Raw genomic sequence first — 24,201 nt, 5'->3', positions numbered from 1 at the left:
GTGGAGCAGAGAAAGAATGAAAAGAAGTTAAGGATTGTCACAGAGTCCGTTTGAAAATACATGTACATGATGATGTGTGTTTTAATCATTTTTACAATCTTTCCAAAAATTATTTGCAAATTTTATTAGAACAGATGTGGGAGTTGGTGGGGATCATCTTAAAAACTGATGGCCTACTATAATATTATAATTCTCCTATTTCTATCTTCTAAGTAGAATAACTGATTTAATGTAATGTATTGATTGTTGAATGTAGCTGTTTGTAGGGCATTAAACACACAACTTCCATTCATCTATACCAGATACTTCTAGTTCGTACTCGGCATTCGATCCGACTCAAAAGACAGGAATTAGTGACTCCTTACACTAAATAGACCTACAATTGCACATGTAGATTTTCAGTCATCCAGATTATGGCAGTCCTTAAATTCTCTTATTTAAGCCAAGTTAACCTGAAAATGTGATTCATAAGAGATCGGCACCACATCCCAAATTAGTTAACAGGCTATTCAACGGAAAAAAATAATGCTTCCTCTAGGGTCTCAGTTATCGTCATCCTTCTTACTTGAAGTAACTAACCTGCTCTCTGTCGCGGCTGGTTTGCTTTGAAAACTAAAGTTTTTCAATTGTTACACTTTTTTGCTCACCACCTGCCTATCTCTGTGGATAGTATGTCTGGATATGTACTTTATACTCTAATTTGTAACACAAAGATTCAAAACATTCAAATGTTTTCAACATTTGCTTCTCTGAGATTTTGGTTTGCAGTTTTGTAAATTATGTCTATGCCCTTCTTAATTAAAAAAAATTTAATAAAAAATTTTGTTTTATCTTTTATTTAATGAAGCCTAGGCGAAAATTCAAGCTGGGAGACAAAACACAGCCGTCACACATCAGACACTCACCACGCTCCCGCCGCAGCCAATCAGGACAGGTGCGCCGCACCGCTTCAGCCAATCGTCGTTCACGGATCCCTTCAAAGGACAAGCTTCCCCGGATCTTCTTGCTCGTCAGCCGTGCTTCGACTCTACGTATGCGCTTTTCAACCTCTCCCACATTCAGTCAGCTAGTCAGCTGCCTCCCGTCCGCCAGCATTCCCGGTCCTTCAGTCCCTAATTCAGCTCGCAGAAGCACCTTCCGATCATCTTCGCCCTCTTTCAGAACCAGATACAGGGAGTGTCCCTCACCTGCCGGCTGCGCTCCTGTCGACTCCCAGTCATTCCTCACCGATCTAACCACCCTATCAAGCCTGCATTCGGCCTCCAGCGATGTCTTCCCCTCATTGATGACGCAGGCGTCCTCTGGCATCCGCCTGGTTCCCCGTTCCGGCTCACCATCGTCAGTTGCTACGGCTCACTGGCGCTGTCAACCTGCAGCGCTGGTTGTCTCCACGATCCGCCGTGGCTCCATTGACGCACGTCAGCTCTTCCTCCTCGTCCCATCATGGACTCGATCCGTTGCCCATCTTCTCTATCAGTCCACCTCCAGGAGAAAACCGAAATCAGACCGCTACGCTCACCTCCGCGTATCTCAGCTCGCAGCTGACCCTTCAGCCTCATCAACCGGGAACTTCGTTTACGCCCATCGGGCGTCGTCTAGGTAAGACGTACCCACTCCTGATTCGTTCATTTTCATACGCATCATGTCACCGTCAGCGCACCAGTACCTTTAATTCAAGTTTATTTCGCCTCCTATTGCTGGTCAGTTGGCATCTTCAAGGTCTCGAGTAGCTCAATTAGTTAGAAGAGCCGAGGTTCCCTCGGCCCCGCCATTTAATGGCGGACGCTTTTGTCAACCTCATTCCGTTATTTCCCCGCCCAGGCCGCCGTAGCCCTCTCTTCCTCTGTTGCTCAGCTCGCTCCAAATTCTGTCAGAAGTCCCAGTCTGTATCTCAGCACATTCTGCCCTCCAGCCCAGCTGCCGCTGGTCTCCTAATCACAGCACCATATTTCTTTAAGCTCTTTTCACTAATAGAGAGGATTCTTTTAAAGCTACACATGAAACGCACCGAAAACAAACGAGTTTGGCGCAATCTTTTATTTTCAAATTCCTCTTTTATTAGGGGAGAAAAAAAAAAAAAAAAACACGTTGGACCTGCCACTCTCGCCTAGTTTCACACTTCTTTTTATCAGGGTCAAAGGACCTTCAGCCACGAAGTCCCAGTCGCCTGCGTCAACCTCAACCCTCTAACAGTCAGTTTCACCTGCACAGCAATCCGAACTGCACGAGCGTCCTCTTTCAAGTCATTCACTTGTGGCAATACCACCCGCACGGACGGCTTCCTTTCCTCCTCATTCATTGGTTCCGACTCCTTTCAAGGAGGCACTCACGCAGCGAATAAGCAGGCATGCGCTCTAAGAGGTCCGTGCCATCTGCACAGTCGCAGTCCAACACACGCGTCAGGATACGACTAGCCAGCGTTTTGATAAATGCACGATCTCTCACGTTTGTCACAATTGCTACGTAATCTCTGCTGGAGCTATTCGCAATGAACCACAAAGCGCACTCGCATAAACAAGCGTCGTCCTTGATAGCCTGATGGCTTATCACCAAGTCTAACCGTCGTGTGGAGGCCAAGTTAATGTAGAAAATATTCAGTTACCAAAAAAAAAAAAAAAAAAAAAAAACTTATTCGTTTAATCAGTGATTTAATAAAATAATTTGTTGAGGTTTAGGAAGTATTATTATATTGTATGTAGCTTAATTCATAATGTTTTAAGTGTTTTATTTTAAGTTTGTATGCCTTATAACTTCATTGGCCACTTTGAAATTTATGCAAAAGAGGTGAGGAGCCTGGTGTTATAGAAGGGAAGAGAGGGAAAAAGGCGAGGTCGCTGCAGTGAGAATCGACAGAGCCGCACAGTTTTTAACCGTAGTTCGTTCTGTGGAGGTTATTTAAGATTTGACTGCCCATGTAAAGGATAACACAAGTAACTGTGGAATAAATCTTTTTGTTTTACATCTTTACATCGGAGCGCTGTGGGAGTTTTTGTTTTTCCTCCTCAAACACACGAGTGAAATCAGCGAAATTAACCTTGTGGCAACACACGTCGCCTGCGATAAAGCTTACAAAGATCTAACTTCCCTGACATGTGGCCGTTTACCTAAAACTGTTATCGCTTGTCCCTCCCTGTCGGTTGCAAACGTAACCCAGGCTTTCCCTCTTCAAACCTGCAGCAGTGGAGACACCTTAAGGGCTCTGCGTTGTCACGTTGTATGTGTGAAGGTAGGATGTGTTCCTTACAGAAGAGTAATCAGGCGCAGGGCTGTTCGCCGTGGGGAGACAACACAGCATCAAGTCGCACAGTCTGCAGGTCCCTGTCCACGCGGCTCGCGCCTAACAAGTCTATCAGACTGCAGGCCCCCGCCAACGCGGCTCACGCCCAAGCCTCACAGACTGCAGGTCCCTGTCCACGCGGCTCACGCCTAACAAGTCTATCACACTGCAGGCCCCCGCCAACGCTGCTCACGCCCAAGCCTCACAGACTGCAGGTCCCTGTCCACGCGGCTCGCGCCTAACAAGTCTATCAGACTGCAGGCCCCCGCCAACGCTGCTCACGCCCAAGCCCCACAGATTGCAGGTCCCTGTCCACGCGGCTCGCGCCTAACAAGTCTATCAGACTGCAGGCCCCCGCCAACGCGGCTCACGCCCAAGTCTCACAGACCGCAACCCCGCCATGCGTCATTCTCTCGACCGACTCGCTTCAGTTCTCCACGGACGCTGCCCGTCCTCTGGTTTTGGGGGCTTTAAAAGCTAAATGGTTGCCAGAAAGTGGCCTTCCTATTTTCCTCAGTCCGAATCCTCTACATTTTATGAAATATTTCCCTTTGCCGTAGCTTGCCGCCTCTGGGGCCATCCTTGGAGCAGAATGCGTTTATTAGCGCGCTGGGATAATATTACCATGGTCCAAGCATTAATAAAGGCTGCCCATCCGTTAGCTCCATTATGCCTTTCATTCGCCGCTGCACATGGCAAGCTGTCAACAACATTTCATCATCTCAGCTCAGCACGTTTCCAGTTATTACAATGTTATCGCCGACTCTCCGTCCCGTTCTAAGTTTCAGGTTTCGCTGTCCATGCCTTGCTGCCGACGCTCAACCTGAGCTAACGCAAGCCTTCGAAGATCTGATGCTTAATGAATGGCTCTCTCCACTCCCTCTCGCGTTCATCACGCCACTACATAAAGTTGGTCTTCCCATCTACACTCTCCACATACTCTCGCCTGGCAAACCTTCACCAAGTTCTGCTCTGCTATCAATTCTCCCCTTTACCCTGGTAGTATATCCACAGTTCTCGCTTTCATCACCTACTGTTTCGACCACCGTCGATTCGTACTGTCCTACATCCGCAGTCCGTTCGCGGGCATCAGTTTTCACGTGAAGCTACAGAAACCTAGTTAATCACCTAGCCTCTTCTCGAACTCTGCTGCGAAGCTCCTTCTCAAAGGGATTGCTAAGCACAGCACCTCTATTCCCGATAGCAGAGACTGATCACACTCCTATTACCTAAGAGTCTCATCACTGCGCTCTGTTCCAGAGCTTTCTCCTCCTACACCTAAGCTCTCCTCCATGCGCTTCCTCCTAGCCTTCCATGGATTTCTTGGGCTGAGTGAGTTCACATCTGCATCAAAAGTATTCATTTTGTCATGAGATCTATCTATATCTGATCTAAAATTCTTCGCGGACCACTACAATCCTTCACATCAAACACACCAAAACGAAAGGTTGTGTACTATCGCTATCGCACGCATGAACGTTCCGTTCTGCTCTTTTCACGCCATGCTCAAATTCACATGTAAAGACATCAACTCTGCCACGAATCCAAATCTCTGTTTCTCACACCTGAATGCTTCGCCATGACTGCTAACTGGTTCACTCACCACCTCAGACTGACGTTAGCAGCTTGCGGTCTTCCACCTAGTCACTTTTCAGGCCATTCTTTTAGAATAAGTGCCGCTACGTCTACCGCCGTTCAAGGCGTCCCTGTAGCTTCTCTCCTTCAGCTCGGACGCTTGGCGTCCTCAGCCTTCTCATCTTACATCAGACCCGATCTCTCAATCCTACTCGAAGCTCAACGTTCCATAACTGCAGGTAAGCATCTCATCATATCTGGTGGTGGAGCATCGCCATCCCTAACAGTCCCATTCTGCCTAGGAGACCCGGCGGACCAGTGGTCCTCTGCCCTCGGCTCGACAGCAGCCATTCCATCCTCCACAGATCATCAAGCGGTTCGCGCCTAACAAGTCTATCAGACTGCAGGCCCCCGCCAACGCAGCTCGCGCCTAACAAGTCTATCAGACTGCAGGCCCCTGCCAACGCGGCTCGTGCCTAACAAGTCATGTGACTGCAGGCCCCCGCCAACGTAGCTGCGCCTAACAAGTCTTGCAGACTGCAGGCCAGCTAGGCCTCAACCCGGCACCCTCTTTTGGGGGGAAGACTACCCTGAGCTAAACCTGGACCGATCACCTGCCTGGTGATCCTCAGCTCACAAGTCTTCCGCCGGGTTCGAGCGCCAAAGTTTCTGTATCATTAAATCTTCTAACTGCTTCTCTTTCTCTGTGTGAGTCTATCCAGATTGAAATGAAGCCTAGGCGAAAATTCAAGCTGGGAGACAAAACACAGCCGTCACACATCAGACACTCACCACGCTCCCGCCGCAGCCAATCAGGACAGGTGCGCGCACCGCTCAGCCAATCGTGCTCACGGATCCCTTCAAAGGACAAGCTTCCCGGATCTTCTTGCTCGTCAGCCGTGCTTGACCCACCTCCTCCCCATCTCCACCATCATCCCAGGGACATCTTCCTAGCTCCCCTCTGCTCCTTCGTTCAAGGCTCTCCACCACCAGTATTCGGACCGGGGAAGACTACCCTGAGCTAAACCTGGACCGATCACCTGCCTGGTGATCCTCAGCTCACAAGTCTTCCGCCGGGTTCGGCGCCAAAGTTTCTGTATCATTAAATCTTCTAACTGCTTCTCTTTCTCTGTGTGAGTCTATCCAGATTGAATTGTGTTTGTGCTGTTATGTGAATTTCCCTCGGATTTATAAAGTATGTTCATACAGTCATTCATTCTCCTTTTATTAATTGTTCTGTATTATTAAGTTAATATAATTTCAAAATCGGCAGGTCAGGCTTTTTAAAGATCTGTAATCCGCCAGAAAACTGCAATCGGTGCAGCCCTACACATATATTTGTGACATTCTATGATTAAATTAATTTCTCTTAAGCATAACTCCAATAGCTAAAAATTTTACTTCAGATTACCTGTCTCATACTGTCATGACCTGATAATAGTTTGAAAAAATATGTTAAGAAAACAAAAAAAAGAAAAACAAAAAAAGCATTTTATTTATTTATTTATTTATTTTGTAAAAGTTACATACTATGCAGCCGCAAAGGTTTTGAAAACAAAGTTGGGATTAATAAAAAGGGTAGTAATGTTCAGTATCCACATGATGGTGCTATTGTGTAACAACTGTTGTGGCACAAATAGTTTTGTTTATTACACTGATTTGTACACTTCGATAAATCAAATAACCACTTGTAGTGCATAGAAAGTCTTATTATTAATACAACAAATCTAAATTAGGCTGTTAAAATTATTACATCTTTCAAAGTTTCTAAAACTAGAACTGTGTACAGGATGAGAAGGATTACATTGATCTCTGAATTTTAAAGGAGGTTGCATTAATACTAAAATAGAATAAATGTGGGTCTTTTTCACATTTCCAGTCAGATCTCCTACTGCAGGATAAGGGATTAGATGGTAGACTTCAAAAATAACTTTTTGGACATTTAGTTAAGTTTGGATTACAATAATTGAGCACACAAGTTATAAATGCAGGTACCAGATTTGGATATCATTTTAAATATGATGAACAGGGTGGGCCAGGCATTTGAGGTATTGTGCAGGTGAAAGAAACCAGATACTACCCCAACATGTCTTGTCTTAGTATTCCAGTCACACCAGGCAGATAAGCTGGTTGTCTTTGTGTGCCAAGACAATTTTTCTCTATAAAGATGTCATATCAAGATGCCATCTTGCAGATGGCGTGCTAAATTTTGTTATGGGGCCACTATTATGTGTCAGAAAATTGAACTTTCTACACGCAATACATTTTTCTTTTCCTTGTAAAGCAGAATTCATACTCAGTACACTTTTGTCATTTTAATGTAAATCCCACATTTTTGATGTACTGTGCAAAAGAATTTGAATATGTTTCTAAAACATATGAGCAAAAAATTTTTGTGTAACTTTCTGTTGATCATGTGCATTGGAGCTTCTTAAGTTAAAATATTTATTTGTCATACTCAAATTACAACATGGAAGCAACTGTTGTCTTTATGAATGCTTTATTGCAGTAATTTGCAAGTACAAAGGAAGAAACAGAGACAGAAGTTATCAGTACAGATTATCACATTTAGACTGAATTTGCAAACTATGTTCTTTTAATTAATATAAAAGTCAAAGATAGAAATGCCAAAAGCAAAAATGATTCAGATCAAAATCCTTGTCATCATCCAGTCGTCTCACAGTTGGCCCAAACCTGGCTGAGGAGCAGATTTAACAAACCCCTTATTTAAATCTCCAAGCAGAACCCCGTTTCTGGAGTAGAAAACTTTAGCCAAAGACGGATCCATGGGAGAAGGAATGTACTCCTCACACTGGTTGCCACCAAGGCTTGGTGCACATTCAACTGAGTAGCTAAAAAAAAAGGTACCATGATCAAACATGCAACTGTTTGAAACGATTCCGCTGCGGAGATCAATGGAGCAACTACCAAGCAGGTCCCTTTTCCAATATGTATCGTCGTCATAAACCGTGAATGTAAGTTTGTCATAGTTATTTACAACAATGGGTCCAAAATCAAATGACTCTGACCAATTGGGATTGTCAGACTCATCTATCCTTTCAGTACGCTTTTCCTGGTTAGTATATTTAACAACCACTGAAGCGTCTGTCTGAGAGCAACAATCACCATACAGTCCCCTAGCATAAAGATTGTACACCCTCAATGTTGCAAGACCTTTTCCAGCTGGACAGCAGTTTGACCTAATATTCTGGTTGCCGTTACACACACAAGCACAGGGATCTCTGCTATTGGATCTGTGTCCAATTTTACAGGATTCTGAACATTTTTTTAGCACTGCATTCTCCTTAATATACTTTTCCACCTCTTCTTTAAGCCCACTTTGGGCAGGATGACCATCTGGCAGAATTGTGTGCAGAGGCTTCAGGTTGTAACTCACGATGTCAGGGGTAGTTTTAAGAGACTCTTTCCATGTGATATGGACACTTGAATCATTAGACCCTTGGAAGAACACAACATCATTTTTGTCCCCACCAACAACTTCTGTGATACGTTCACTAAACACAGAGTTGAAACTTTGACCATAGCCCAGATTCTGTTTTTTTTTCTGACAATTTTCATACATAGCTTTAATGCTTGCCACAAAAGCAAAGTTAACTGAAGCTTCAACTGACAGACAGTCACTAACTTCGGTAGCCGACAGCCCCTTTAAGGATGCCTCGCAGGTCCTAATCGATGTTGTTGCTTTTATCTCCCCTCCTAGGAAAACCTGTGTGATGTAATGTGTGCCATAAGTATCGATGAAATTGCGATATGGTAACCCAGAAGAATTTGGAGGAAGAGACTTCACAGCCGTTTTAAATTCGTGATGCAAAGGTGGGTTTGTTGTCAGTCTGTAGCTGTGAAGGAATGAAAACAGATAAAACAAGTTACTTTTTGTCACAGACATACTTTATGCATAGCAGCTTAATGAAAAGTTGCACAGTAAGTTCTGCCTTGACACTCACTTGTAGAAGGTACAGCTAACAGAATGGCGGGTAAAGGTGTAGCGGTCTTGTTTTGACTTTGCTATGCCAAATTCAGCCACCTTGGAATGGGAACCTCCAAAACCAACTGAGACAAAAGGAACTTCAAGACCAATTTTCCAGTTGTTGGACACAGATGATGTAGAGCTATTGACGAGAGATTCAACAGAATCATAGACCATACTGGAGACTCTCAAATTGCATTTCGGGACATTTCTCCAGTCCACCACAGAGACTGGGATCTTTTGTTTCTCTCCATTCTGGTAGCTGTTTCCATACATTCTGCAAGTGCCATTTCCAAGGTCCCATGTTTCAGTGTCGATGACATAGGCAGATTTTCTTTGCATTTTGACAATGTCGAAGCCTTCTCCACCCAGGTTGTAACCTGGAACAAAGTGAGCAGTTTTACATTCCTCTGGTGAACCAATGAAACTCACAGTGGTTGAGAGACACAGAGGACTGAATGTCCAGGTCAGGAGCAGGAGCTGCAGAAGTCTAGTCATCTGTGAAAAAAAATAATTTAAATGTTTAAATTGCATAGCAAAAGATTCACAAACATACACATATGCACAGGAAATTTCTGCTTCAGGATTTTTAGTAAATAACCATATTATATAGAATTTGGAACAGCAAAAATGAGAGTTTAGGTGAAAGTTTTTAAAGTCTTACTCTGACAGAAGACTGCAAGCTCTGATCGTCTGTAAAGTGTCTGGCTGCTCTTATACTATTGATGTGAAGGTGGAGCTTTTCTTATCAGCTTAGTTTCATACCAATACACTTATTGTGTATTATCTCGTGAACAGGGTATCCCAACCTGTCCAGGGTGAACCCCGCCTCTTGCCCGGAACATAGCTGGAGATAGGCACCAGCAACCCTCCCGACCCCATTAGGGACAAGGGTGAACGGAAAATGGATGGATGGATGGATGGACAGGGTATCCCATATGGATACTTATGCAATTTATTTTCCTTAATTCTTTCAAACTTTTTGCCGCTTCCAACATTTTATTAACCTTTCTGTACTGGTTAATAAACAACTTGGTAGCTATTAATTATTTTAATAATCAATTAATCTAGTGATTATTTTTTGGTTAATCGAACAGTAGATACTTTTAGTAAAACATGCCCCAATAATTAAGTGTTTAGAATTTTAAAATACAAATTCACAGTGCAACGTCATGGCAAAAAAAACATAAAAGCTTGAATTTGTTGCCCAGAAAATAGCATTTTCAAAATATTGATTTGAGATTAATACATTTTTGTTACATTTTTAAGAATAGTGAACAATATTCACTATTTTAAATAGTGAATATTGTTCACTATTCACAATAGTGTCAACCAAGCTAGCTTGTCAACCTAGTGACAAGCTAGGTTGAATTTAGATTAATACATTTTTCAACAATATTTATGATAACCTAGCTTTTTAGATCAACTCAAGAGTAGAAGAAAATGTCACTATAGTGAGCATCTCTACATGCTCAGAACTCAGACTTGCTCTTCCATTAGTACCTGTATTCCAGCTGCTGAAAACAGTCGTTCTGATGGTGGAGGTGACAGGAAACAGAAAGGACTTTGGCTGTTTTGCCAGACTCTGTATCAGAGTCTGTATCGTCGCTATAAACCGTGAATGTAAGTTTGTCATAGCTATTTACAACAATGGGTCAAAAATCAAATGACTCGGAGCAATTGGGGTTGTCAGTATGATCTAAAATTCTAGTACCCTTTTTCTGGTTAGTATATTGAAGGTTTTCCACCAAAGGAGTGGGTTTTATTTTGGATTTTCTTCATAACTTGCTCTTGAGTCAGATGATGATTGAAGTACTGTCGTGTTCTGTGTTTTTCTGTATGTTTATTTCAAGTTTCCTGTGTGTCTGAGTCTCTGTGTTGTCCTGTCTCCCCTTGATTAGTTCCCAGGTGTGTCTCGTTCCCTGATTACCTCTTGTGTATTTAATGTCACCTGTGTCTCCGTGTGTTTGTCGGGTCCTCACGTCAATCTCGTCTTCCGTCGCCTGTACGGCTGTGTCATGTCTGAGTTACGTTTGTTTCATTTAGGAGTTGACTGTTAAGTCCTCTTGATCTCCTGTTGCTACCTGTTGTGAGCATTAGCCCTCCGCTCAGCAGGGCTGCCGGGTTTAACTCATTAAACTCCTCATCTACACCTCATCTGTGTCTGCTGCGTTTACCTCACCACCGCCAACATCACACTCCTTATGACAGAAGGACCCGACCAACACAACGGTGAGGCCCGCACTTCCCATTATGGACCCAGAAGAAACGCAGGAGTTGTTGGAAACCATACGCGAGTATGAGGAGGCCATGGCAAAACCGTACGTGGCTTGGAGAAGGCTTGGATTTGCCATCCGGTTGGGTCTGCTGCTGGATTACTGGGTTCCGCGCTTTCCGCACCTGCAGTTGGTGGAATTGCAGAGGGAGACAGAGTGGGAGCGTGAGGCAGCGCTAGCAGTCATGGCTGGAGAACCGCTGCCTCCCAGACCCAAGACTCTGTCCTCCCGTTCCACCACCCCAGCCCCGTCATCTCCAGTGCCTCCTGAGCCAGCAACGCTTCCGCGGCCGGAGCCGCCAGCAACGCTTCCAGCAACGCTTCCGCGGCCAGCAACGCTTCCAGCAACGCTTCCGCGGCCGGAGCCGCCAGCAACGCTTCCGCGGCCGGAGCCGCCAGCAACGCTTCCGCGGCCGGAGCCGCCAGCAACGCTTCCGCGGCCGGAGCCGCCAGCAACGCTTCCGCGGCCGGAGCCGCCAGCAACGCTTCCGAGCCCCCCAATGCTCCTCCAGAGACCCCTTGTGCTCCTCCCGAGACCCCCGAGACCCCTTGTGCTCCTCCCGAGACCCCCGAGACCCCTGGTGCTCCTCCCGAGACCCCAGAGACCCCTGGTGCTCCTCCCGAGACCCCAGAGACCCCTGGTGCTCCTCCCGAGACCCCAGAGACCCCTGGTGCTCCTCCCGAGACTCCTCCTCGTCGCCGCGGACGGCCGCCGGACCGCCTCCGTGGTTCCCGCCTCATGCGCCGCGGACGGCCGCCGGACCGCCTCGGTGGTTCCCGCCTCCTGCGCCGCGGACGGCCGCCGGACCGCTTCCGTGGTTCCCGCCTCCTGCGCCGCGGACGGCCGCCGGACCGCCTCCGTGGTTCCCGCCTCCTGCGCTGCGGACGGCCGCCGGACCGCCTCCGTGGTTTCCGCCTCCGGCGCTGCGGACGGCCGCCGGACCGCCTCTGTGGTTCCCGCCTCCGGCGCCGCGGACGGCCGCCGGACCGCTTCTGTGGTTCCCGCCTTCCTGTGCTTCCGCCCACTTAGTTGGGTTTGTTTTGTTTTGTTTTTGGACTCTGGACCCTTGTGTTTCCGCCCAATTATGTTGGGTAGTTTTTCGTTGTTTATGGACTCTGGACCCCCAACCAGCTCCCCGCCGCCCACCCTCGTTGGGTTTCCCGTTTTGGGCGTCTGGGAGCCGCCCGTTAAGGGGGGGGTACTGTCGTGTTCTGTGTTTTTCTGTATGTTTATTTCAAGTTTCCTGTGTGTCTGAGTCTCTGTGTTGTCCTGTCTCCCCTTGATTAGTTCCCAGGTGTGTCTCGTTCCCTGATTACCTCTTGTGTATTTAATGTCACCTGTGTCTCCGTGTGTTTGTCGGGTCCTACGTCAATCTACGTCTTCCCACGTCTGTGTACGGCTGTGTCACGTCTGAGTTACGTTTGTTTCATTTAGGAGTTGACTGTTAAGTCCTCTTGATCTCCTGTTGCTACCTGTTGTGAGCATTAGCCCTCCGCTCAGCAGTGCTGCCGGGTTTAACTCATTAAACTCCTCATCTACACCTCATCTGGGTCTGCTGCGTTTACCTCACCACCGCCAACATCACACCCCTTATGACAAGTACATTGACCAGGAAAATGTTTTCTTCTTGTTGTCTGCTTGTTTACTGGATTTTAGATCAAAACTTGTTTGCATTGATTTCTTTACATTAGGGTCTTGGTTTGCAGCATGGTTTGCACTTTGAGTACTAATTCAGGAGGTAAAATTTAAGTCTCCTTCATTTGGGATCAAACGCAGCAGAAATTAAGACGATGTTGGGGCATTCTGGTTTGAACACAAAGTTTTTATTCCGCCTTAATGTAATATCAGGTCTGGAGGACCTTCACCGAAGCTGCTTGAAAGTCTGAACCCTATGTGGCTGTCTTATGATTATGAACAAGTTATGGGAATGTAGACAGAGTTGCATTCTTATCCACTCAGTAAAACAGGTGCCCCCTCAAATGGAACAAGGGTTTGACTTAGTTCTTCTGCAAAATATGACTGTTCAGGTATCAGATCTATATGACTGTGTCTATCTTTGTTGGATCTGATAGTGTAACTGGTACTTAATGATTGAACTGTGCCTGTTGTGCAAACGAGCCCCCAGTTCCCTTTGGGTATTTGTCAAAATTTCCTCTTCCTCTTACTGCAATATCCACAATCTAGCTGTTATATTGCTTATCTGCTTTTGTTCTGTATCCTATGATAACAAGAATGAAGCCTGTTCTTATTAAGAGCCTCTTATTGTGTATTATCTTGTGAACAGGGTGTACTGTTACATCCCTAAAAATAACATGCAAGCATCAGAGTAATCTTAATATATGCTCATTTAAATGCCCTTGTGATTATTTAGATCACAATGATGTCTGTTTAGCAGATTGTTTTAGCAACTATGATTCAGAACAAGACAAATTGAAGCTATTTTCCTGCAGACAAAAATCTATTTGTAATATTATTGTAGCAAAATATGGAAGAAAAAAAACAATAAATGACAAGAAGCTCATGAGATGCATTTCATATTTTTAGTAACTGATCTCAGAGTTGTACTCTTTTTCTATTCTCTATTCTTTGCAAATTGTTATCTCGTGATGAAAATTTAACATAATTCTCATAAGATTTTGCTTAGAAGACTGCAACAGCAGAAAGGGGATGTTTTTTATGTTTGTTTCTTTAAAGATTGCACTAGGTAAAGGAAAACTAGACATTGTACACGAGTAACAAATTCACACATTCTGCCTGTGGTCAGCTTTGCTTCTCTATTTTCACAAGATTGTATCATCTGATATGATCAAACTTCTTCCATGTAAAAAGGAAGACATGCAGCAGACTGGTTAGAGAGAATTTTGTAGAAAGATTTAAAGAAGGGTTAGGTTATAAAATAATATTCCAAGAACTTAATATCAGCCAGAGCTCCATTCAAACTATCACTTGAAAGGAGAAAGCATATGGAATAAATGCAAAATTACCAATTTATGGCCACCTAATATGACAAGTTATTAATCAGAGAATGCCAAGAGGCCATAATGACTGTAATCATTCTATCAGTCAAGTTTATTTGTATAGCACATTTCAGCAACAGGGTAGTTCAAAGTTTTACACCATAAAAACACAAAAATACAAAGTCATAAAATTACCATGCAGTCAACAATTGAGAAAACCAGAAGCAAACATTACATGCCATCATCAAAATCATCAATACACATCAAATATGTTAGTTTATCATGGTTCAAAAGCAACTCTGAACAGGTGGGGGTTTAGTTTTGATTGAAAGAAGCTCAGTGTTTTAGCTGTTTTGCAGTTTTCTGGAAATTTGTTCCAGATTTGTGGTGCATAGAAGCTAAATGCTGCTTCTTCATGTTTGGTTCTAGTTCTGGGGATGCAGAGCAGAACCGGAACCAGAAGACCTCAGAGGTCTGGAAGGTTGATACAACAGCAGATCTTTAATGTATGTGTGGTGCTAAGCCACTTAGTAGCCACTGAAACACTCATAATACAATTAAATTTTTTTTTTAATTTTGTTAGTTTTTTAGGAAATCTACTAAAATGAGCATGGTGTGACTTTAAATGTGCACTTATGCCTAATTTAAATAGGTCTGTTTTCCTTTGTAGTTTTATTTACTTATCTGGTTATGGCCTTCTTTAAAATGTACTGGTTTCCTTTGGTTTTGCAAAATAGTTTTGTAAGTGTGTCAGATTTTCATCTTTCAGCTTTGTTTGATAATGTATAAGCTTTTCATTGTTTTAGTGGCCTCTTGTCAAATCTTGATCAGGAACAAGTTTTCTTCTTGTCTGCTTGTTCACTGGATTTTAGATCAAAACTTGTTTGCATTAATTTCTTCACTTGAAGGGTCTTGGTTTGCACCATGCTTTGCATTTGAGTACTAATTCAGGAGGTAAAATTTAAGTCTCCTGAATTTGGGATCAAACGCAGCAGAAATTAAGACGATGTTGGGGCATTCTGGTTTGAACACAAAGTTTTTATTCCGCCTTAATGTAATATCAGGTCTGGAGGACCTTCACTGGAGCTGCTTGAAAGTCTGAACCCTATGTGGCTGTCTTATGATTATGAACAAGTTATGGGAATGTAGACAGAGTTGCATAAAACAGTTGCCCCCTCAAATGGAACAAGGGTTTGACTTAGTTCTTCTGCAAAATATGACTGTTCAGGTATCAGATCTATATGACTGTGTCTATCTTTGTTGGATCTGATAGTGTAACTGGTACTTAATGATTGAACTGTGCCTGTTGTGCAAACGAGCCCCCAGTTCCCTTTGGGTATTTGTCAAAATTTCCTCTTCCTCTTACTGCAATATGCACAATCCAGCTGTTATATTGTTTATCTGCTTTTGTTCTGTATCCTATGATAACAAGAATGAAGCCTGTTCTTATTAAGAGCCTCTTATTGTGTATTATCTTGTGAACAGGGTGTACTGTTACATCCCTAAAAATAACATGCAAGCATCAGAGTAATCTTAATATATGCTCATTTAAATGCCCTTGTGATTATTTAGATCACAATGATGTCTTTTTAGCAGATTTTTTTAGCAACTATGATTCAGAACAAGACAAATTGAAGCTATTTTCCTGCAGACGAAAATCTATTTGTAATATTATTGTAGCAAAATATAGAAGAAAAAAAACAATAAATGACAAGAAGCTCATGAGATGCATTTCATATTTTTAGTCACTGATCTCAGAGTTGTACTCTTTTTCTATTCTCTATTCTTTGCAAATTGTTATCTCGTGATGAAAATTTAACAAAATTCTCATAAGATTTTGCTTAGAAGACTGCAACAGCAGAAAGGGGATGTTTTTTATGTTTGATTGTTTCTTTAAAGATTGCACTAGGTAAAGGAAAACTAGACATTGTACACGAGTAACAAATTCACACATTCTGCCTGTGGTCAGCTTTGCTTCTCTATTTTCACAAGATTGTATCATCTGATATGATCAAACTTCTTCCATGTAAAAAGGAAGACATGCAACAGACAGGTTAGAGAGAATTTTGTAGAAAGATTTAAAGAAGGGTTAGGTTATAAAATAATATTCCAAGAACTTAATATCAGACAGAGCTCCATTCAAACTATCACTTGAAAGGAGAAAGCATATGGAATAAATGCAAAATTACCAATTTATGGCCACCTAATATGACAAGTTATTAATCAGAGAATGCCAAGAGGCCATAATGACTGTAATCATTCTATCAGTCAAGTTTATTTGTATAGCACATTTCAGCAACAGGGTAGTTCAAAGTTTTACACCATAAAAACACAAAAATACAAAGTCATAAAATTACCATGCAGTCAACAATTGAGAAAACCAGAAGCAAACATTACATGCCATCATCAAAATCATCAATACACATCAAATATGTTAGTTTATCATGGTTCAAAAGCAACTCTGAACAGGTGGGGGTTTAGTTTTGATTGAAAGAAGCTCAGTGTTTTAGCTGTTTTGCAGTTTTCTGGAAATTTGTTCCAGATTTGTGGTGCATAGAAGCTAAATGCTGCTTCTTCATGTTTGGTTCTAGTTCTGGGGATGCAGAGCAGAACCGGAACCAGAAGACCTCAGAGGTCTGGAAGGTTGATACAACAGCAGATCTTTAATGTATGTGTGGTGCTAAGCCACTTAGTAGCCACTGAAACACTGATAATACAATTAAATTTTTTTTTTAATTTTGTTAGTTTTTTAGGAAATCTACTAAAATGAGCATGGTGTGACTTTAAATGTGCACTTATGCCTAATTTAAATAGGTCTGTTTTCCTTTGTAGTTTTATTTACTTATCTGGTTATGGCCTTCTTTAAAATGTACTGGTTTCCTTTGGTTTTGCAAAATAGTTTTGTAAGTGTGTCAGATTTTCATCTTTCAGCTTTGTTTGATAATGTATAAGCTTTTCATTGTTTTAGTGGCCTCTTGTCAAATCTTGATCAGGAACAAGTTTTCTTCTTGTTGTCTGCTTGTTCACTGGAGTGTAGATCAAAACTTGTTTGCATTAATTTCTTCACTTGAAGGGTCTTGGTTTGCACCATGCTTTGCATTTGAGTACTAATTCAGGAGGTAAAATTTAAGTCTCCTGAATTTGGGATCAAACGCAGCAGAAATTAAGACGATGTTGGGGCATTCTGGTTTGAACACAAAGTTTTTATTCCGCCTTAATGTAATATCAGGTCTGGAGGACCTTCACTGGAGCTGCTTGAAAGTCTGAACCCTATGTGGCTGTCTTATGATTATGAACAAGTTATGGGAATGTAGACAGAGTTGCATAAAACAGTTGCCCCCTCAAATGGAACAAGGGTTTGACTTAGTTCTTCTGCAAAATATGACTGTTCAGGTATCAGATCTATATGACTGTGTCTATCTTTGTTGGATCTGATAGTGTAACTGGTACTTAATGATTGAACTGTGCCTGTTGTGCAAACGAGCCCCCAGTTCCCTTTGGGTATTTGTCAAAATTTCCTCTTCCTCTTACTGCAATATGCACAATCCAGCTGTTATATTGTTTATCTGCTTTTGTTCTGTATCCTATGATAACAAGAATGAAGCCTGTTCTTATTAAGAGCCTCTTATTGTGTATTATCTTGTGAACAGGGTGTACTGTTACATCCCTAAAAATAACATGCAAGCAGCACAATAATCTTAATATATGCTCATTTAAATGCCCTTGTGATTATTTAGATCACAATGATGTTTTTAGCAGATTGTTTTAGCAACTATGATTCAGAACAAGACAAATTGAAGCTATTTTCCTGCAGACAAATCTATTTGTAATATTATTGTAGCAAAATATAGAAGAAAAAACAATAAATGACAAGAAGCTCATGAGATACATTTCATATTTTAGTCACTGATCTCAGAGTTGTACTTTTTTCTATTCTCTATTCTTTGCAAATTGTTATCTCGTGATGAAAATTTAACATAAATTCTCATAAGATTTTGCTTAGAAGACTGCAACAGCAGAAAGGGATGTTTTTATGTTTGATTGTTTCTTTAAAGATTGCACTAGGTAAAGGAAAACTAGACATTGTACACAGTAACAAATTCACACATTCTGCCTGTGGTCAGCTTTGCTTCTCTATTTTCACAAGATTGTATCATCTGATATGATCAAACTTCTTCCAAAAAAGGAAGACATGCAACAGACTGGTTAGAGAGAATTTTGTAGAAAGATTTAAAGAAGGGTTAGGTTATAAAATAATATTCCAAGAACTTAATATCAGACAGAGCTCCATTCAAACTATCACTTGAAAGGAGAAAGCATATGGAATAAATGCAAAATTACCAATTTATGGCCGCCTAATATGACAAGTTATTAATCAGAGAATGCCAAGAGGCCATAATGACTGTAATCATTCTATCAGTCAAGTTTATTTGTATAGCACATTTCAGCAACAGGGTAGTTCAAAGTTTTACACCATAAAAACACAAAAATACAAAGTCATAAAATTACCATACAGTCAACAATTGAGAAAACCAGAAGCAAACATTACATGCCATCATCAAAATCATCAATACACATCAAATATGTTAGTTTATCATGGTTCAAAAGCAACTCTGAACAGGTGGGGGTTTAGTTTTGATTGAAAGAAGCTCAGTGTTTTAGCTGTTTTGCAGTTTTCTGGAAATTTGTTCCAGATTTGTGGTGCATAGAAGCTAAATGCTGCTTCTTCATGTTTGGTTCTAGTTCTGGGGATGCAGAGCAGAACCGGAACCAGAAGACCTCAGAGGTCTGGAAGGTTGATACAACAGCAGATCTTTAATGTATGTGTGGTGCTAAGCCACTTAGGTTAGCACCACAATACAACTTCAAAACAACAGTGTGGCTTAAGTGGCTTAGCACCACACATACATATCTGTATTGGAAGGTTTTGATCACAAATGTCAGGCTGTGTATAAATTTACCTCATGACTAAATAGCTGCTGCTTTACAAAGAAACTGTATCTATTTGTAGGTACATCTCACATTTATTGTTTTGGACACAGCTTGACAAAATTTATCTCTGATTTAGTCATTAAAGTCATTACTATGTAATGATGACAAAAACCTCCATACAAACATGTAGTTATACCTTTGATTGTGTGGTTATTCCATTGATCACCTGTTTATTCATCTCATGAGATCTGCCACAGGCATTTATTCATCTTTTACATTTTTCCAGACTCCATTTGAGTTTTGGAAAAGGAATAAACTCCATTTTGTGCTCTAAATGCTCGAGGTAAAGTGTGTCTTATGTACATGTTCCCCATGGACAACATTTAAGCATTTGTTTCTTATTATTTTCACCCAATCTCTATGATCGAACCACATTCACTATGATAAACCCTGGCACTTTGTCAGAGGTTCAGTTTCTCCAGGAAAGGGCTAAAGAAAAATTGTGACAGCTGATTGATCAGTTCCTGTCAAACACACTGGATTGACTGATTCCAATTGGGTACATGATTCCAGGTGTAAAACTGGAACTGATTACCCGATTTAAATGAAGACTTTTCACTCTACTGGTTGTTATCATGAAAGAGCAAAGCGGCCATAAAAGAAGATGAAGTTGAAAGCCATGGAGATATCCTATTAATATTTTGATATTATGAAGGCATAATAATAATAACAAACAACACAATTCTTTTAAATATATATTTCAAAATGTTACAGCACAACAGTAAAAACATTTAAAAGAACTAATCCAAATTAAACAGCTGTATTTCACGCCCCTCCCTTCCAGCCACTTGCTCTCCAACTGAATCAGACACATAGGACATAATGGAGTTGTGCCATCAAGCGATTATAGCTGCAATTATATTAGGTGGTCTTCCAACTATAAATTGACATTGCCATGGGATATTTCTCTTCTGTTTATTAATAGTTTTAGGTTTATATTTTTTAATCAAATCAAATTCAAATCAAACTTTATTTGTATAGCACATTTCAGCAGCAAGGCATTTCAAAGTGCTTGACATCAAATCAAACACAAAAAAACAATGAAACATAGAATCAACATTAAAAACACAACATCAAGTCAGATTCCGTCAATAAATTTGCAATTGATTACGTTTCAAATACAAATCTTTTAACAAGCGGGTTTTTAGTTGAGATTTAAAGGAAGTCAGTGTTTCAGCTATTTTACAGTTTTCTGGAAGTTTGTTCCAGATTTTTTGTGCATAGATGCTAAATGCTGCTTCTCCTCGTTTGGTTCTGGTTCTGGGGATGCAGAGCAGACCAGAATCAGAAGACCTGAGAGTTCTGGAAGGTTGAATACAACAGCAGATCTTTAATGTATTGTGGTGCTAAACCATTCAGTGATTTATAAACTAACAACAGTATTTTAAAGTCTATTCTTTGAGCGACAGAGCCAGTGGAGGACTTTAAAACTGGTGTTATGTGCTCTATCTTCCTGGTTTTAGTGAGAACATGAGCAGCAGCATTCTGGATCAGCCCCAATAACAGAAAATATTAATAAGCAATATTTTCTGTTAATGGGGCCTGCCAGGTCTTGTACGGAGCAGGGCCGGCCCAAGCCTCCATGGAGCCCTAAGCGAAATTTGGTTGTGGGGCCTTTTGATTCTGCTTACAATGTGGACTGGCTGCAGTCAACAGATAGACAATTACATCATTCACACACTGGCTATAAACTTTTTGCATCTCTGATGGTGCTGTTTGCATTATATCCTATGCATGTATAATATAGGATACATTTATCGGCCAGTCCATTTCTGGGTGCCCATTTTCTTAATTTTGGGGGATCTTGATTGGGCGATACTAACAAGTGAAGCCCATCTTATCCCCTGATCTTATTTTCGTCAGCAAAGGTTTAAAAATCAGCCTCTGTCTTCTTCTGCTCTGCAGTGAGAGGTGTGACTGACAGAGCTGCCCACAAGGTTATGTCTGAATGTTTACAGTTAACAATATTAATCCCACCGTTGCTAACTCACTGACTTCCCTCCTATATTTAGCAAAATTTCAGAAAAAAATAAAATAAATTGATATCGGCCAAAATCAAAATCGACAGGTCAGGCTTTTTAAAGATTGGTAATCGGCCAGAAAACTGCAATCGGTGCAGCCCTACACATATATTCATGACATTCTATGATTAAATTAATTTCTCATAAGCATAACTCCAATAGCTAAAAATTTTATTTACAGCAGGTTAGAGCAGCTCACCAATATATTAATGGTGCAGCTATGTACCCTGATGGAAAACATTTTGTTAGACAATATCAAACATTGAGAAGTTTTAATTATTCTTATTAAACGTTATTAAACATGCCATTTTGAAGCCAAGAAACCTCAGAAATATACAGAGCCAATCAGGAGAATCAACTAATTTCAAGTTAAAATTCAGCTTCACACAAAGACGCTAGCATAAATGCTGTTTAACTGAATCGTTCAAGGTCGCTATAAAGCTAATTTTCTATTAGCAGCTTCACAAATTACATTACATTACATTATGGAGACACATTAAAACAAACCTTTACCTTGACTTTTTTTCTATTATTCCTCTTTTCTTCCTCCCTGAAGGATAAATCCTTTTTTGAGACATTGTTTTGCCAACTTATCTTCTACCGGAGCTTTGGACGTTTTGATGCGCGCACTGCACGTTGCACGGCAGCTTATGTTACTGGAGGAGCGTGCGGTACCTACCGCGACCACCAAGGTGAGCATTTTTTTTTTTTGTCCATAAAATATTGATTTCTACATACAGTATTTAATATATTGTAAAAACAAATCACTTCATGATGACATTGTGTGTTTTTGTTATTGTGATGACAGAAATTGTTATAAAAAAAAAATAAAATAAAATAATATCAGCTCCACTGTGGGAGCTTGGTGGCCCTGGGGCCCTAAACGGCTGCTTTGTTTGCTTTTGCTTTGGTCCGGCCCTGGCAGGGAGCCATTGAAATGACCTCAAAATAACTCCCTCTTCCTTTCACCATTGATGCGGCTCGTACTGCTGCGTAACCCCATCACAATATAAAAAAACGCACGGTTCGATCCCACGAGAATTACTTTTGTCCGCATTTTGAATAACCATGGCAACGTAATTAGCAAGAAAAAAATTAACAAAATTCAAATCAAAACAAATTCTAACTGACATTGTTTTGTGTTATAGACTCAAAACAGAGATAGAATTTTGCTCCCCCCTCACTCATACATGACAGTTTTCAGAGAGGATTAATTACCATAGCAACAGAACACAAGGAAGAGCAGAGATGTAGAAAACTACAGAGATGGCGGAACACTCAGTTCCTACAGAGGAAGGCAGAGCTTCCAGTTAGAACTACAAAGATGCCATTTCTGGTAACAAAGTGCCACGAAGTAAACATCTGATTTTTACTTTTGCTAAGTTTACTAACTGTAGATTTTTTGTGTCTAAGCAGATACTACAGAAGCACTTATTACAGACAAGATGGCAGAAGAGCAAAGAAAGTAAGTTCCATATGCCCCTAAACTGACAACCACTTTGCCAGTTTAGGGGCATTTAGTTTGTTTAGTCAAAATAAACTAAAAACCTTCACATTTTTCACAGCAGGTATTTGCTGTACTGGGCATTATATGACTGGTTAAGCCAAACCACTGTTACGCAAGAGATTAGTGAGGACTTTTAAAATTAAGCTTACTGGAAATTTCAAAATAAAAGCCTCCAGTGACCTCGTAGGTCACTTACAAAGCAAGGCTGAAATAAGGCTAAAGTACATATGACTTTTGAACAATAACAATATTTGTTGTTAATTTGTTGCTAAGAGATGAGCCTGTTTTCTGGTAACAAAGTCCCACAAAGTAGACATCTGATTTTTACTTTTGCAAAATTTTCTAACTGTAAATTTCTCGTATCTAAGCAAATAAGCAGTTTTTTCAAAAGAGCTTATGCTTTATAAACAATAATATTACTTGTTATTGATTTGGTTTTAAGAGATGAGCATTTTTTTCTGGTAATGAACTGCCATGAAGTATAAATCTGATATTTTGTGTTGAATGTCTGTTTTATATACTTACCACCAGTGACAAAAATGTACATTTTCACTTTGCTAAATTCACCAACTGCACAATTCTTAAATAGCATAAAATGAGTAGAATTTCTAAAGAGAAGAAGAGATCTTATGTTTTTTGAACAATAGTATTTGTTAATCTGTTGCTAAGAGATATAAGCATATTTTCTGGTAACGAAGTGCCACAAAGTAAACATCTGATTTTTACTTTTGCTAAGTTTACTAACTGTAGACATTTTGTGTCTACGCAGATAAACAGTATTCCAAAAGTAAAATACTGTTAGACATGATTAGACATGATTTTAACAAAGCTCAACGTTAAAAGTTTCTCTCCTTGATTTTAACAATAAGTTTTGTGATTCAAATAACAATCTAATAGAGGCATTAATAAAAAGATATACATTGTATATGTCATAGACAGGAAAGAAATTATAAATTTGATTATTACATTTATGTTGTTGTTGTTCATAGGACATGCAGTTGAAACAGTTGTAATTTCCTTCCATTTTTTTTCAAAGTATGAAAAAGACCCACCCTCTGCTGCTGTTTCTTTTGCATTACATGTCTGTATAATACACCCTGAAGTTTATTGGCTTGCTAATCCGGTATACTTTAAAACATTGTCTGTCATAATGATACATGAAAAGGCCCATGCAAATTAAGTTTTAGACATCAATAGCTAAAAGGTCTTTATTTGTCATTTGGTTGATCTTTACATCTTAAATCTGCTGGAAAAGTACAATCTCTCACTTTGTGGACAATGTACTGCACAGTCCAGTTCATAGTCCTAGTCATAGTTGTCAAACTTCAAACGCTGACCTCCAAAGAGATTGCATTCCACGTAACTTTAATTATGTCTATTGATACTATTATTTTTTTTATGTTGTATTTCTTTCTCAACCTAATAATAAACCCAAATGATTTGTTGTATTACCTTACATTTCTGCATTGTAACATGTGCAGTTGCATCAAAATGTGTGTATTTTAATGATAGACAAATTTACCAGGATGGCAATTTAAGAAGGCATTGTTTCTCCATAATTCCAAAAAATAATATTAATGATATAATAATATTAAATATCTTTTATTT

At 40.8% G+C, this 24,201-nt stretch overlaps 1 protein-coding gene across 3 annotated transcripts; it reads right to left on the bottom strand.

Moving 5' to 3' along the window:
* Positions 1-7,335: 7,335 nt before the first annotated feature.
* LOC122830014 (perforin-1-like) lies at positions 7,336-21,633 on the bottom strand. 3 transcript variants are annotated; one of them, XM_044115041.1, is made up of 3 exons: positions 21,600-21,633; positions 8,818-9,338; positions 7,336-8,709 (listed from the first exon to the last, which is right to left on the bottom strand). In XM_044115041.1, the coding sequence occupies exons 2-3, from the start codon at positions 9,336-9,338 to the stop codon at positions 7,530-7,532; spliced, it is 1,701 nt and encodes a 566-aa protein (XP_043970976.1). In that variant the 5' UTR covers positions 21,600-21,633; the 3' UTR covers positions 7,336-7,529. The 3 variants fall into 3 exon arrangements, with proteins under 3 accessions (XP_043970976.1, XP_043970977.1, XP_043970975.1); XM_044115042.1 differs by lacking the exon at positions 21,600-21,633 and adding an exon at positions 10,344-10,399; XM_044115040.1 differs by lacking the exon at positions 21,600-21,633 and adding an exon at positions 9,505-9,543.
* Between the last annotated feature and the right edge of the window lie 2,568 nt (positions 21,634-24,201).

Source organism: Gambusia affinis, linkage group LG04 (assembly GCF_019740435.1).
Source record: "Gambusia affinis linkage group LG04, SWU_Gaff_1.0, whole genome shotgun sequence".
NCBI classification, from domain to species: Eukaryota; Metazoa; Chordata; class Actinopteri; order Cyprinodontiformes; family Poeciliidae; genus Gambusia; species Gambusia affinis.
The sequence above is the reverse complement of the archived record's forward strand: the minus strand, read 5'-3'. Positions and strand labels throughout refer to the sequence as shown.

Excerpts from the sequence above, each read along its gene's own strand:
- LOC122830014 (XM_044115041.1), bottom strand. The coding sequence starts at position 9,338 with ATGACTAGACTTCTGCAGCTCCTGCTCCTGACCTGGACATTCAGTCCT. Across the intron at positions 8,710-8,817 it reads GTTAGCTGTACCTTCTACAA|CTACAGACTGACAACAAACC; the intron begins GTGAGTGTCAAG and ends ATTCCTTCACAG.